Here is a 16071-nt window from a genome sequence, read left to right on the forward strand (position 1 = left end):
AAAACGGTCTTTTTGCATTTCAGTTTTCACATACACTAGTCCATATCGCGATTTGAATTAAGTGACTGACCAACATTTGATTTATGAATCCAAAAAACGACGAACTTACGTGGCATTTCGCGCTATAGTAGATTCGGTTTTCATGAATGGAGGACGACGCGATCCTGTCTGTGTTTTGGTGGAGGAGACTTAAACGCATGACCATATTCGGTATACATTAGCGTTAAACTATCAAGGTGAAAGTCATCAAAGCTTGCGTAGTTTAGACCCAGCTCCCAACCCAAATATGAGAATAGATTAACGGCGATATTTTTTTTATCGCACGATAAGAGTTTCGCGTTAACGCAGCACGTTAACGCCGATAACGGCCCACCACTAAAAATAATTATTATTTTATTTTTATTTAACAAAAATGTAGAATGTGTATATATATAAAACCAGTCATAAGGTTAAATTTGACAAAACTGAGATTTATACAATAAATAAGCTTTCTATTGATGTATAGGACAATATATGGCCGAGATACAACTTTTTGAAAATCTGGAATCTGAGGGTGCAAAAAAATCAAAATACTGAGAAAATCACCTTTAAAGTTGTCCAAATTAAGTTCTTAACAATGCATATTACTAATCAAAAATTACATTTTGATATATTTATAGTAGGAATTTTACAAAAAATCTTCATGGAACATGATCTTTACTTAGTTTCCTAATGAGTTTTGGCATAAAAGAAAAATCAATAATTTTGACCCATACAATGTATTTTTGGCTATTGCTACAAATATACCCCAGCGACTTAAGACTGGTTTTGTGGTCCAGGGTCACATATAGTATAGGAATATTAAAAGAATTATTTTATTTTTATATTATATATTTTTTGTGGAACATAATTAAACCATGTAAACGTGTTTATGTTGTTCATTGTAATAAATATGTTGTTCCTTGTTAAAGAAAAAAATCTACATTTGTCCATGTTAATATGATTATGAAAACACAAATCAATCCAATCATCAAACAGCTCCTCCTGTGTCACTGACCAATCAACAGACAGCAGCAGGAGCCGCTCGTCCTGTCAGTGACGTTTGAGCATGCGCCGGAAGTGTGGAGGAGCGCTCGGCTCGATCGGCATGACTTTCCATCAGGAGCTGCAGGCCGCAAATCGATCAGACAAAATGCGGTTTTTATAGGCATAATAGCGGATTTCACTCATGACAGGACCGCGCAACTCCGCTTGAGGCCGCTGGACGGAGAAAAAGCAAATATGGCGAGCTAACCGGGTGAGTTCACATGTGTCTGAGAGGTCAAATCAAGTGTCATGTACTTCTGATGGGCGAGGGGAGGGACACAACACACCCTGGTTTATATTTTAGGGGGGTTGTCAGGTGGTATATTGTATTGGTGTAATGCGCATGTGCAGTAGATAGCAGACCGCTGTCATTTTTGCAGCTTCACCATGAAAAGGTCACCATGACTGATAAACATTCAACTCTGTGTCAGAGCCAAATAACTGATCGAGTACAGAAGAAAAGATTAGTTAATGGTGGTACATAGTGTCTCTTAGATCTGTCATTGGGTATTTATGGCTATATTCAAAAGAGCTGCATAAAGGTAGTGTGGTCCCTCAAAATTCAAAAACATAAAGATTCAATTATTACCTGTAGAAATAATATTTTTTTTCTATTGGATTTCTAATCTAACGCAGTTTTGCCATTGACAATATCCTAGTTGTTATAAACACATTGTTGACAATGCTATAAATAAATAATATGTGACCCTGGACCACAAAACCAGTCATAAGCGTCAATTATTCGAAACTGAGATTTATGAAAGCTGAATAGATAAGATTTTCACTGATGTATGGTTTGTTAGGATAAGACCGAGATACAATTATTTGAATATATGAAATCTGAGAGTGCAAAAAAACGAAATATTGAGAAATATCACCTTTAAAGTTGTCCAAATGAAGTGCTTAGCAATGCATATTACTAATCAAAAAATATGTTTTGATAAATTAACAGTAGGAAACTTACAAAATATCTATATGAAACATGATCTTTACTTAATATCCTAATAATTTTTGGCATAAATAAAAAAAAATCAATCATTTTGATTAATACAGTGTACTTTTGGCTATTGCTACAAATACACCCGTGCTATCTAAGACTGGTTTTGTGGTCCAGGGTCACATATAGTATTTATAGAATAATATTTTATTCTTATTTAATGTTTACTTTGGCACAACAGAGATATAATTTAAAAATAAATAATAATTAAGAACTTTTTGACAGGTATAATCCTGAGGAATGTGTGGTATTCTAATAATTTACAGATTAATATAAAAGGATTAATTTCTTTTTAACAATACGATTGTGTTTTATTTTTAAAAGCCAAGCCCTGTTTTTCTGATTAATTCTAAATATGATGCTATAAATATCATTTTCTCTCATTAATGTTAACTTTAGAACACTAGAGATAATTAAAAATATATATATTTATTAATTAAAATGAATAATAATTAATATAAAATGTATAATTCTGTGGAGAGTATGACATCGTGGTGATTTAGAAATGAAAATTAAAACTAAGATTTTAGAAATTTTCAGATTTATGATTTATTGTTTGTGGTAGGGGTCAACTGATATGTTTTTCAGACTGATAACCAATATTTTGAACCGATATATGTATTAAATTATGTCCTAAAAAGGCCCTGACAAAAACTTGCACTGCTTTTAAATTATTTTATTGGCAAATTGATATTGAATACCAATTAAAAATGCTTAATATTTGCACCAATAATCGCCAGCTCTGTTATTCTGCTTAATTCCAAATGTGATGCTTTAAATATAATTGTTGATTTTTTTTTTTTTTACTTTGGAACAGTAGAGATATTATTGAAAACAAATATTTACTAAAATCTTTATTTTATTATTTTTGCATAGCTATAATCTTGGGGAATATATGCCATTTTTAGAATGAAGAGATTAATAAAAGATTTGAGAAACATTTAGATTTACATCATGTATAAAATGTAATTTTTATATTATATTACATTTTTATGATGGATGTTTTATACCTTTTAACACTATTTTTAGTTTTAAAATGTATTTATTTTTGCTCAAAGTAAACTTGTTCATGTTCACACAAATTTAATATAATTATTAATAATAAATATATTGTTCTTCTATTAATGTTTGACACGTGTAAAACAATAAAATCTATACATACACAACTAGTCAAAAGTTTTTGAACAGCAAGATTTTTAATGTTTCTTTAAAGAAGTCTCTTCTGCTCACCAAGCCTGCATTTATTTAATCCAAAGTACAGCAAACCTGTAAAATTGTACAATATTTTTTCTATTTAAAATAACGGCTTTCTATTTGAATATATTTTAAAATGTAACTTATTCCTGTAATTTCAAAGCTGAATTTTTAGTATGATTATTCCAGTCACATGATCCTTCAGAAATCATTCTAATATTCCGATTTTGCTGCTCAAAAAAACATTTATTCTAATTATGTTGAAAACCGCAGAGTAGAATTAAATCTTTTGTAACATTATGAATGTCTATCTTGCTAAATAAAAGTATTCATTTCTATAAAAAGCAGATAAATGCTGATCTTTGGATCTTTCTATTCAATAACGAATCCTAAAAAAAATATTTAAAAGTTATAAATATTGACAATAATAAAGATAAATGTTTCTTAAACAGCAAATCAGCATATTAGAATGATTTCTGAATGATCATGTGACACTAAAGTCTGGAGCAATGCTCAAAATTTAGCTTTGATCAAAGGAATAAATTACATTTTAAAATATATTCAAATAGAAAACGGTTATTTTAAATAGTACAAATATTTCACAATATTACTGTTTTTGTTGGACTTTGTATCAAATAAAAGCAGGCTTAGTGAGCAGAAAAGACCTCAGAAATCTTACTGTTCAAAAACTTTTGACTGATAGTGTAAAATGCATCGGAAAGGTTCATTCATAGAACAAACCTTCATATAACCTTTAAATAAATAAATATTTTAAGAAAGATTGCTGGGATGTAAAAATGCATATTTAATAGATTTCAGAGGTTCAATATCTGCTTTTTTGTTTACACAAGTTAAAAAATTATCTTCGCACTAGCAGAGCATATGATTATGGCATAACCCAGCATTCATATGACCTTTGAACTCTGTACCTTCTGATCTGCAACAAGACAGCTTATTTGTAATGTTGTGATTTTGTCCTTTCAGGTTGTGCGGGAACGGAGCAAGTGTGTGTGTGCATGATTTTGTGTGAGGTCATCAGTGGCAATGATGCAACAGAAGCGCAACATTCGGATCATCGAATGGGAGGATCTGGACAAGAGGAAGTTCTACTCGCTGGGCGTCTTCATGACCATGACCACGCGGGCCACCGTCTACCCGTTCACCCTGATCCGCACCAGACTGCAGGTGCAGAAGGGGAAGTCGCTCTATAACGGCACCTTCGACGCCTTCTGTAAGATTCTAAAAACCGAGGGGGTGCGTGGCCTATATCGAGGGTTCATGGTCAACACGTTCACGCTGATCTCAGGTCAGGCCTACATCACTACCTACGAGTTGGTACGCAAATATGTGTCCTGCTACTCGTCCAATAACACGGTCAAGTCTCTGGTGGCGGGCGGCGCGGCCTCGCTGGTGGCCCAAAGCATCACGGTGCCTATCGATGTGGTGTCCCAGCAGCTGATGGTGCAGGGTCACGGGTGTCAGCTCACACGCTTCAAACTCAAGCCCAAGATGGTGATGGCCACATCCAAACCAAAACTGACATTCGGTCAGACCAGAGACATTGTGGTGCAGATTTTTCATGCCGACGGATTTCGAGGGTTTTATCGTGGATATGTGGCGTCGCTACTCACCTACATACCCAACAGTGCCGTCTGGTGGCCATTTTATCACTTTTATGCAGGTAAAGAAAAGAAATATTTAGAGATGCACTGAAATTTTGAGGCCAAAACTAAATTAAAGCTTTAATTTAGCTGAAAACCTCATTGAAAGTTTAATTAATAATAAATGAACTCATTATCTAATAATCAAGACTCAAATAAAACTTCTGAGAAAAAAATGAATTTTTCATACTAAAATAATGTAATTCTTAAAAGAAATGTTGGATTTTTGTTACAATTAACAAAATGAACAAGTTTATATTGTTTAAGAAATTAAATTAGAGTTTTTATGTGAACTTTTTAATGATAACAATATCAACGTTTAAACACCAGCTCTAATATATATATATATATATATATATATATATATTAGGGCCGGGACTCGATTAAAAAATTTAATCTAATTAATTAGAGGCTTTGTAATTAATTAATCGAAATTAATCGCATTTTAATCGCATGTAAATATTTGACCTGAGAACAGTGAGAATTAAGATTTTTACATGGATTTTTAGTATACCATTGAATAATGACTGAATACATAAGCTTAAGCAACAAAATATTGTTTATTTTTGTTCAACCAAGTCCAACAGACCAGTGCAATATTGCCATTAAATGTAGCAAGAGGCACGTTCTTTAACGAGTCTTTCATGCCAAGAACTCTGCTCTTGTGTTTGCTTAATTAAGCATTTAAACGTTAATGACCAAACCTATCATTATAAATGTTGCTGCACATGGAATATAACGCGGATAACATTTAAAAAATAGTTTTTATCAGGTTACACACTGATTATTTATCACTCAAACCCCTTTCTCTACCTATCCGTTGGTCGCGTATATCCTCCATGTTTGTAGTTTTTTAACACTTTTTATGCGTGTTTGTAGTTCTAATCGAATCCTCGTTCACGGCGCAGTGTGTTGCGGGCAATATTAGCAGTTAAGAGTGTGCATTGATTGTTAATTAGTAGACCATCCGGGAATCTTTGGAAAACTTTTTAAACATACTACGATTTGGGACATACAATACTATTTAGGACGGACGCAGCTTCTTTGGTATAAGTTCTTTGGCTTGTCTGAACGCTAGTTGGTGCTCCAGTATAATCGGTCCGCCGAATCTCATCCAGTGAGAAACGTTCCGCGGTGCAAAACTTAGTGCGATTAAAATGCGTTAAAAAAATTTAACGCGTTATTTTTGTGTAATTAATTAATCTAAATTAACGCGTTAAAGTCCCGGCCCTAATATATATATATATATATATATATATATATATATATATATATATATATATAAAATGGCAAATTAATTTTAACATAGACAACAGGTTAAGTAAAATATAATGAATGTATGTTATATTCATTAGGCTACTTGTTTACTGTTTAATATTAAAAATCTGAAAAAAGGATGTGAAAACTTGTTTTCATGACAGATTTCAAACATTGACTTTTTTGCTCACCAAGCCTGCATTTATTTTATTCAAAGTACATCATTGAGTAAAATATTTTACTATTTAAAATAATTATCATCTTTACTTTAGTCACATGATCCTTCAGAAATCATTCTATGTTGTTGTTATTATTATTATTATTATGTTGAAAACAGCTGAGTAGATTTTTTTAGATTGCTTTGATGGATAGAATGTTCAGAAGAGCATTTGTCTGAAATATAAATCTTTTGTAACATTACATATGTTTTTATCATCACTTCTGATCAATTTAAAGCATCCCTGTTAAATAAAAGTATCCCCCCCCCAAAAAAAATGTTTTGAGTGGTATAGTGTATAATGTTACAAACGCTTTTTATTTCAGATGAATGCTGATCTTTGTATCTTACTATTCATCGAAGAATCCTCAAAATAATTTACTCAACTGTCTTAAATATGGATAATAATAAAAATGTTTCTTGAACTGAAGCATCATGTGACAATAAAGACTGGAGTAATATTGCTAAAAATTCATTTTTGAAATCACTGGAATAAACCACATGTTAAAATTTATTTGAATAGAAAACAGTTATTTAAAATAGCAAGTAAAATAGCATAAGTATTTTTAAATTGTACTGTTTTCGCTGTACTTTGGATCAAATAAATGCATGCTTGGTGAGCAGAAGAGACTTAAAAAACATTAAAAATCTTTCTGTTCATAAACTTTTGACTGGTGGTATAGATTAAATAAAGAAGACAATTGGTTAAGTAAAATATTTATATATGAAATATGTAATATCAAAGTCCTTTTAAGGGTATTCTATAGTCTTTGGTAATATCCAGTACATTTTATAGTGGATATATTTAGCTAAAAGCGTCATTTTTCTACCTAATAACGTTAACTGTCGTGTTTATGGACATTAACGTACTTCAGGCTTTCCTGAGGTAAATGTTAACTTTACCTCACATTGTTTACAAGTTATTTTATTGACGTCTTTCCGCGGTTAAAATGCCGATCATACGAGATTATATGAGACATGATATATTTCAGTAGGTTATACTGTTTCTTTCAACATAATTTGTGACATTCATTCATGTTTATGAAGGGAATCATATTCAGTCGCCCCTTGAACTGAGGCGGTTAACGTTACAACCATCTGTCACGCCACATTAAAGTTCGCCAAAAGGGCATTTACTGTTTGAACTTAATGATAAAATTGACCAAATCTGAAAACTTAGATATTCAAATTGAAAACTTTTATATTAAAAGTAACGACGCATAAATGAGGCCGTCAAAACTCGCTAGCGGAGAAACGCTGATCAAACGTCACCTTCGGTCAGTGATTTCGGTTATCCAATATATTTCCGGTAATTCGGTGAATCACGTAAATGCTATTTCACAAACGCTCGTACTGTAAAGGGTAAACCTTGCCGGGTGTGTGTTTCCAGAGCAGCTCTCCAGACTGGCTCCCGTTGACTGTCCGCACCTCCTCCTCCAGGCCATTGCGGGACCGATGGCTGCAGCTACCGCCTCCACCCTCACCAACCCTATGGACGTGGTCCGAGCCCGAGTACAGGTAACGTTACAAACTCACCCATAATCATATTGCTCAAGAAACGAGTCTTATTATTATCGGCCTTTTTCTGGTCAACGCTAAAAATAAGCCTATGAGTGAGACTTAGGGCGTGTTCACACTTTTTGACAAGAAAAAGTTGAAAAAGGGCGTTTTTTAGTTACAAAAAAAATCTGGAAGTGTTGCAGCAGAGGGCGTCTTTTTGTTGCTATAACAACAGCTGCAACAGTAGCCACTCGCTGCGTCCGAAATCGCATACTTCCCTACTATATAGAATGCGAAAAACAGTATGTGAGGCGAGTAGTATGTCCGAATTCATAGTATTTGAAATACAGTAGGCGAGAAGTACCCGGATGGCCTACTGCTTCCGGCTGAATTCTGCAGTACGCATACCATGGACACTTCAGGCTCCAGGAGAGGAGTCGTTATTCGAAAAATGGCGGAAAGTGGAGACGCGGCGCCGGATGTAGTATGTTCGAATTCCATTCATACTACCCATATTCATACTATATAGAACGTACTGTTTTAACTGTCATGAAGTACGTTCCAGTGTTGTTTTCGTCAACGATGACGATGACGAAATCATTTCGTTGACGCCACTTTTTTTCCATGACGAAAACGAGACGATGACGAGATAAAAATGGCTCGTTGATGACTAAAACATGACGAGACGTGTGTGAGTTTTCGTTGACGAGACGAGAATAGACGAAAATGTTAGTGGGTGGTCCGTCAGACGTTTAAAATGCATGACATTTCCGCTTATTGTGCATGCCAATTAAAACCGAAAAAAGTACCTGCCGCTATGGCAAGCCGTTTTAGCATTAAATGCTCTTTGCCATACTAGTATGGCAAGCCGTTTTAGCATTCCATCCTTGTTTGTCTTTTATGTTTTAAAACATTCCTTCATTATTGTAATTATTGGTAAAAAAAATAGTCGATCCAGAAGCTCACATTGTGTTGAATTAGCCTATAGATCTGCTATTTTCAGAACTTATAAGTGACACTACCCAACAGCAAAATACTTACTGACCTACATTAATTTGTTAAAAGCAGGGCTCTGAACCGGTTTAAGGAACGAAAACGAAAAACGAAAACAAATGACATTAAACAGGAACAGGAACAAAAACGAAAACAAAATCAATTTTAATCGTTCTGAACAGAAACAGAAACAGAAATTCCAAATTAACCGGTTAATAACGGTATTTTTATCGTTCTCTTTATTATATCAATTTGGCAGACCAAAAACATGAATTCAAATTGTGTGCGCAAATGAGACGGTGACGCATACACCGTGAAATGCCCGCGAAGCAGACGTCATAAGCAGAGCCCTTTCTGATGCGACGAGCTTAAGGTTACCAAGCACCTGCTGTTTCATGTGCAAAGGTATGTTTAGGTTTAAGTTATTGTAGCCTAATTAAAACTTGTAGTTAAAATTGTCTATTGTTTTTAGTTCTCTTTTGTTTGAGTGAAAATAGCCTATAATAGGCTATGCATATTAGGTAAGGAATAATTAAGTCAACAGGTTTTTATCGCAGATTAAGCCGTGTGGTTAGAATGTGAAGCGGATGGTCTTGAAGGGGCTTATTTCGCTATAGTATTATCAAACAAGAAAATTGTTTAAAAAAATGATTAGCTCATTTGTAATGCGTTTCCAGGCACGGCCGTAGCCAGCTATGAGGTCACCGAGGTCTGGCCATTGGTCATTTTTGTATATTCAAAAATAAAATGCCAAGCTCTCTGAATGATTATTAAGCCGTTTAAACCACCTCATATCGCATGAGTGTTTGCAATTCATGTTGATGCGAGAAGCTAGCGCAGTGAACGGGGCTTGAGAGCGCGTTGAGTGAGAGCGCGTGTGCAGCCTCCGTTTGTTGCCAGATCCACCTATTATACGTGTATTTTTCCAATTTAGTGTGACACTTTGGGACGTTTATAAAGTGGAAAGTGGAAAGTTGAACGTTAGTGTTACTGATATATTAATCTTGTTTAAAAAACACAAGCTTTGAACTTATTTCGGATATCTTTTTCTCTCTTTTTGTAATTGCTTGTTTTTCGTAGCAATATCTGGCAACATTGTACTTTCATAAAAAAAATCTTCTGACGCTAGGCTATATCAAAGACTATAGAATACCATCTTACCATTTTACCATTCTTAAAAGGACTTTGGCTATATGTAGTGCATTTGAGGGTGTTAATATAGCACAATTTTTTTAACACCTTACTTCGGACCGCGCTAATTTTCAAACCCTGGTTGTGAACTCGTTTACTTTCGGTTTTAAAGACAAGAAGTTCAAATGACACGAACACGGAATTTGGTTTAATCATTTGTAAACATAATGCCAAACATGTTATTAAAAGGCACACACTATTTATCTATCTATCTATCTATCTATCTATCTATCTATCTATCTATCTATCTATCTATCTATCGTGCTGTGCAATAAAATAACGTTATTAACCGGTATTTTTTCTAGAAAACCGTTCTCGGAACGTATTGTTTAATGAGGAACGCAAGAACAGAAACATTATAATATCGATTCTGCTCGGAGTGAACCGAATGGATTTTTTTTCCGTTTTTAAGCCCTGGTTAAAAGACTACTTTTCCCCCCTTTTTTGACTAAAACTAGACTAAAACCTTTTTGATTTTTCGTCGACTAAAACTAGACTAAAACCTTCTTGACTTTTCGTCGACTAAAATTGGACTAAAACTATCACATATAGAAATGACTAAAATTTGACTAAAACTAATAACCATTTTAGTCCAAAAGACTAAGACTAAATCTAAGATGGTTGTCAAAAACAACACTGGTACGTTCAAATTTAAATGTAGTACCTACTGAAGCAGTATGCGATTTCGGACGCAGCATATGTGTGGTGCAGAAATGCCGATAAAAAAGGAAGCTGGCTCTTTTCTTTTTTTGACATTTTTGCCTTTTATTTGATAGGACAGTATTTAGACAGAAAGCGAAGTGGGAGAGAGAGAGAGAGAGAGGGGGGACAGGATTGGGAAAGGTCTGCGAGCCGGTGTTGTGTCTTTTTTCGACCCCTGCCAGATTATCACCCCCTCTCGTTGAAAGCGCTACCTGATTGCCTAATCCTAACCCCTCCCCCACACCTAACCCTAAACCTACCAATACTAGAGGGGGTAGTAATCTGGCGGGGGTCAGAATTCGGCACAACACCGGGACTCGAAAAAGGGACGCCCGAAGTTAACGGGGAGGCAAATCCATAGTTATACAGTATATACTGTATATCTATGGGCAAATTCAGTTCACAACAATAAAAGCCTATATGTGACCCTGGACCACAAAACCAGTTATAAGGTAAAATTTTACAAAACTGAGATATATACATCATATGAAAGCTCAATAAATAAACTTTCTATTGATATATGGTTTGTTAAGATAGGACAATATTTGGCTGAGATACATCTATTGGAAAATCTGGAATCTAAGGGTGCAAAAAAATCAAAATACTGAGAAAATCACCTTTAAAGTTTTCCAAATTAAGTTCTTAACAATGCATATTACTAATCAAAAATTACATTTTGATAGGTTTACAGTAGGAATTTTACAAAAAATCTTCATGGAACATGATCTTTACTTAATATCCTAATGATTTTTAACATAAAAGAAAAATCAATAATTTTGATCCATACAATGTATTTTTGGCTATTGCTACAAATATACCCCAGCGACTTAAGACTGGTTTTGTGGTCCAGGGTCACATATAACGGCTCCTTTCCCATTTTTTCTTGTTGTTATGGAAACGAAAGGTCTAGCTACTCGCTTGTCATTGGTCAGCTGTCAAAAAAGCGCTTGACGTAGGGCCTTTTCTTCAGAAAAGTTCAACTTTTTTTCAACTTAAAAAGACACTCTGAGCTGCAGAAAAAGACGGCGGTGGTGGCGTTTAAGAAAAGCGCTCAGGGCTTTTTTGAAAAGACGTTTTACTCCATAGGGTTATAATGTAAAACAGACGCTGACAGTTAAAGATCCACTGAAGTGCCTTGAAACAAGCAGCGTTATTCTATGTGGTGATGTACTTTTAACTAAAACAAAAACATATCGCCCAGCCCCGCCCACTTCTTTTGAATAGCCAATAGCGTTCCATTTATATCTGCTCGGGCCAGAGCCATTGAGCTCGGTAAAGCCGCATTTGTAAGCTTATGACAGCCACAGACTAATAAATTACCCCATAGATTCAATATGAAACTCTTTGTAAAACAAAATAGTGATCATAATCATGCTGAGGCTGTGTAGTTTAATACATTGAAATTAATGAAACTCACATTATTTGCTGATTATTGCTGCTGAAAATGAGCATAAATTGTTTTGTTTTGGGCTGTACTAATCGGTCAGACAGGGAAAAACATTTGAAGTACTATAAACTGACAAAAGTTATAACAAATCAAAGAGAAGAGTGCAAAAAACTGTCTGAGGAACAAACAGTGTTTGTGGTTGGCCAAACTGAACCAGGATTTCCAGGGCAAGAATCTTGACAACATTTGTGTTTGTTCTTATCATTTCCAGTCAGGTAGGTGAAATATTAGGCTAATATATTAATACTGCTCGTATATAGCTTTACCAGCTATTGACTAAAGTTTGTCGACATATTGCGCCCTTTCCTGCTTACTAAGTCTTCTCTATATGATTTAGGACTGGTTTAGACAGCATAAATTAGCAGAACAACATATTCAGTAGTACATTAACTGTGCAATACATGCTGTTGTTTACATCCGAGTATCGACCAATAAGGCTGCGCATCCAGGTAACTGATCGTGAGATAAGTGCAAACCCTCTATAGGGAAATAACGAGAAGAGTAACAACATGCAGTAAACTGTAAAACTGTTTGCTACAAACCAGTGTTCATTATTAAGATAATACTGTAAGACACAACAATTTGCAATATCAAGCAGCAGAACAAGCTGGACATGGATGAGACCGGAAGCCAGACTCATAAAATGTACGCATTTTTATATGTACAGTACAGACCAAAAGTTTAGACTGTGTGTTCAAACTTTGTCTGTACTGTATATTTTTCTGTTTGTGCAGTTTTCAGTGGGTTAGTGATATTTTTTAAATGGGTTTTTATACAAAAACTGCTTTTTATGTAAAATTCAAAGACCCACATTTCTAACTTTAATTCATGGGGATAACATGGATAATTTCACATGGTTTAGTGTAAGATTTTTGCCCATCTTTTGGAAAATCCAGTTTTAAAAGTAAAAAAAATAACTTTTACCAGTAGGTGGCTGCAGAGCTCCACTATTTGCTATTTGACCACCTGAAAGATATTTTTTCACAAGTTTTTCCAGTTGAATTCATATCTACAGTACAGACCAAACGTTTGGACACACCTTCTCATTCATTTGAATGAGAAGGTGTGTCCAAACTTTTGGTCTGTACTGTATATTATACTACTGTGGATTTCAGCTATGTGAGGTAATACACTGTGTGTGTTCCCAGGTTGAAGGTCGCTCGTCTGTGATGGAGACGTTTAAGCAGCTCCTGGCCGAAGAGGGCATGTGGGGTCTCACCAAGGGTCTGTCGGCCCGCATCATTTCCTCCATGCCCACATCGGTCATGATAGTCATCGGTTACGAGACACTAAAGAGACTCAGTCTGCGGCCTGAACTGGTGAACAGCAGACACTGGTGAAAACACACATACCTCAGCCTTTTAAACAGATGCCTTTTATTATTTTCACCTTGTATGAGGACCGACCAGGCAATAATTGGCGCTCAGATGTGAAGCGATATTTCCTTTCGCCCTTTTTTGTGGATTTTGTAACCTGTGATCTCAGTTGTGAGCGTCCGGCCCGAGCCAGTATTTTGTAACGAGGCGTCACAGAACTCCTTATTTGTCCTTTCCGCCTGAAATGTGTTTGTTTTTGGAGTGAAATCATTTTGAAATTGTGAATTTGACTCATGCAGTGCTCTTCACTTCATCTGACAGGAAGTTACATCATTACATCTGTTACATGGTAGGATGAGTGAGTGACCCTGGACCACAAAACCAGTCATAAGGGTACCTTTTTTGAAACTGAGATTTATACATCATAAATAAATAAGCTTTCCATTGATGTATGGTTTGTTAGGATAGGACAAAATTTGGAAGAGATACAACAGTTTCTGGAATCTAAGGGTGCAAAAAAATCTAAATATTGAGAAAATCGCCCTTAAAGTTATACAAATTAAGTTTTTAGAAATTTATTTTACTAATCAAAAACTACATTTTAATATATTTACAGTGAGAAATGTACAAAATACCTTCATGGAACATGATTTTATACTTAACTTAATCCTAATAATTTTTGACATACAAGAAAAATCAATAGTTTTGACCCATACAACGTATTTTTGGCTATTGCTACAAATATACCTGTGCGACTTAAGACTGGTTTTGTGGTCCAGGGTCACATACCGCTTTTCACACTTTAAACCCTGGGTTGTTTTAGTCAGGTTTGTACTTTTTTTTTTTAACTCTGGTTACATTACTTGCATATTTACAAGGTTATTAACAGTGTTGTGCTGTTATTAATTTAGTTTAAGTTAAAACATACTAAATGAATAATACTGTCAATTTTATGACCAGTTTACATATTTACAGCAATGGTTTAATATTGTTAAATGTTCCCTCAGGAAATAGTGTATAGGCAATTAATTTTGAAATTCATACCTGGAAAAATGTTTATAGTGAATACAAATTTACTAGTTATATATTAAGCTCAGATCTTAAATATTTAATTGGCCTGAAACTGGTCTTCAAGTGTAGCTACTATTAAATTACTGTTAAAATCCTTATCCACTGATCAAAAACAACTGTAAAATCATGTCAGTTATTTTAAAGGTTGACTTTATCCAGGGTTAAACACTGTGTGAAAAGCCTTGTGACAAAAAAAAATGTTAGCAAGCATCATGTTCTCCTAAATCTTTCAGCTTGAATAGTCTTTGGATTGTCATATTTTCTGTTTTTAATCGTGCATTGTTTCTAAAGTTTGGAAAAACAGGGTTTGGGGGCCAAAGCTTTTACAGTTTAAATGTTTTATAAATGTGCTTCATATTTTAACAATAACTGCCATAGTAGTTTTTGTCTATGAGATTGTGTCACAATGGGGAGTGAATTAAATGAACCACATGAAAATTAAACCATTTGGAATTTTCTTTTTTTGGGTTTAACACTTAAACAAGTTCTGCTTTGGATCTTTGTGTGTTATAATTTATTTTTCAGACTTGTCTGCTATAATTCAAACCAAAGCAGACTTTGAATTGGTGCAGTAACATTTGGTGTCCTGTAGAGGGCGAACAGTGATCAGCAAAGCCATGTTAGTTCACTTCCATAACAAATTTACTCACCCCCATGTCATCCATAATGTTTATGTATATCTTCCTTCGGTCGAAAAGAAATTAAGGTTTTTGAGGAAAACATTCCAGGAATTTTCTCCATATAGTGGACTTCTATGGTGGCCAACTGGTTGAAGGTTCAAATTGCAGTTTTAAAGGGCTCTACACGATCCCAGCTGAGGAATAAGGGGCTTATCTAGTGAAAAGATTGGTCTTTTATTTTTTTTTTATTTACTTACTTTTTGGTGTTCATCTTGTACCAACCCAACCTCGCACATTACATATTGATTAGGGATGTAATAATGTCAAAATCTCAAGGTACGATAGTACCTCAATATGAAGTCCATAGTACAATATTAATTATTACAGCTTACAGAACACGTCTCACTATAAATCTAGTGAAATGCTATAATCATCTGCCACAAAAATAAAGCCTAACTGGTGTTCACTATGAACTGAGCCGTTCTAAGGTGCTGAAAACTGAATCGCCTGAATGAAGTGAAACGCACAGCAAAAACAGACAAAAGGAAGCCATATTGAGCTTTTGGTTTTAGTTTGTTTGACAGATACGGTGTCATAGCACAACTTTAAGCTGCACTGAAATTGCAATTTGAAGTCCACTAAATGGAGAAAAATCCTGGAATGTTTTTTCTCAAAAACCCTAGTTTCTTTTTCGACTAAATAAAGAAAGGCATGAACATCTTGGATGACATGGGGGTGAGTAAATCATCAGGAAATGTAACATTGAGTAATTAAATTCTAGAATGAATATTAAAGGATAACTATTGCCAAAATGCAACCTGGGCGTTTTTTTTTTTTACT

The 16071-nt window shown here is 34.6% G+C and overlaps 1 protein-coding gene across 1 annotated transcript; it reads left to right on the plus strand.

Moving 5' to 3' along the window:
- The first annotated feature begins 1115 nt into the window (after positions 1-1115).
- slc25a44a (solute carrier family 25 member 44a) lies at positions 1116-15054 on the plus strand. The gene is made up of 4 exons (XM_073831835.1): positions 1116-1276; positions 4241-4937; positions 7782-7909; positions 13373-15054. The coding sequence occupies exons 2-4, from the start codon at positions 4301-4303 to the stop codon at positions 13562-13564; spliced, it is 957 nt and encodes a 318-aa protein (XP_073687936.1). The 5' UTR covers positions 1116-1276; positions 4241-4300; the 3' UTR covers positions 13565-15054.
- Positions 15055-16071: the final 1017 nt, after the last annotated feature.

This window comes from Garra rufa, chromosome 25, assembly GCF_049309525.1.
Source record: "Garra rufa chromosome 25, GarRuf1.0, whole genome shotgun sequence".
In the NCBI taxonomy this organism is placed as follows: Eukaryota; Metazoa; Chordata; class Actinopteri; order Cypriniformes; family Cyprinidae; genus Garra; species Garra rufa.

What these genes read in the sequence shown, in the direction of transcription:
- slc25a44a (XM_073831835.1), top strand. Translation starts at nt 4,301, where the DNA reads ATGATGCAACAGAAGCGCAACATTCGGATCATCGAATGGGAGGATCTG. An exon ending in ATTTTATCACTTTTATGCAG is followed by an intron (nt 4,938 to 7,781) that starts GTAAAGAAAAGA and finishes GTGTGTTTCCAG; the next exon opens with AGCAGCTCTCCAGACTGGCT. An exon ending in TGGTCCGAGCCCGAGTACAG is followed by an intron (nt 7,910 to 13,372) that starts GTAACGTTACAA and finishes GTGTGTTCCCAG; the next exon opens with GTTGAAGGTCGCTCGTCTGT.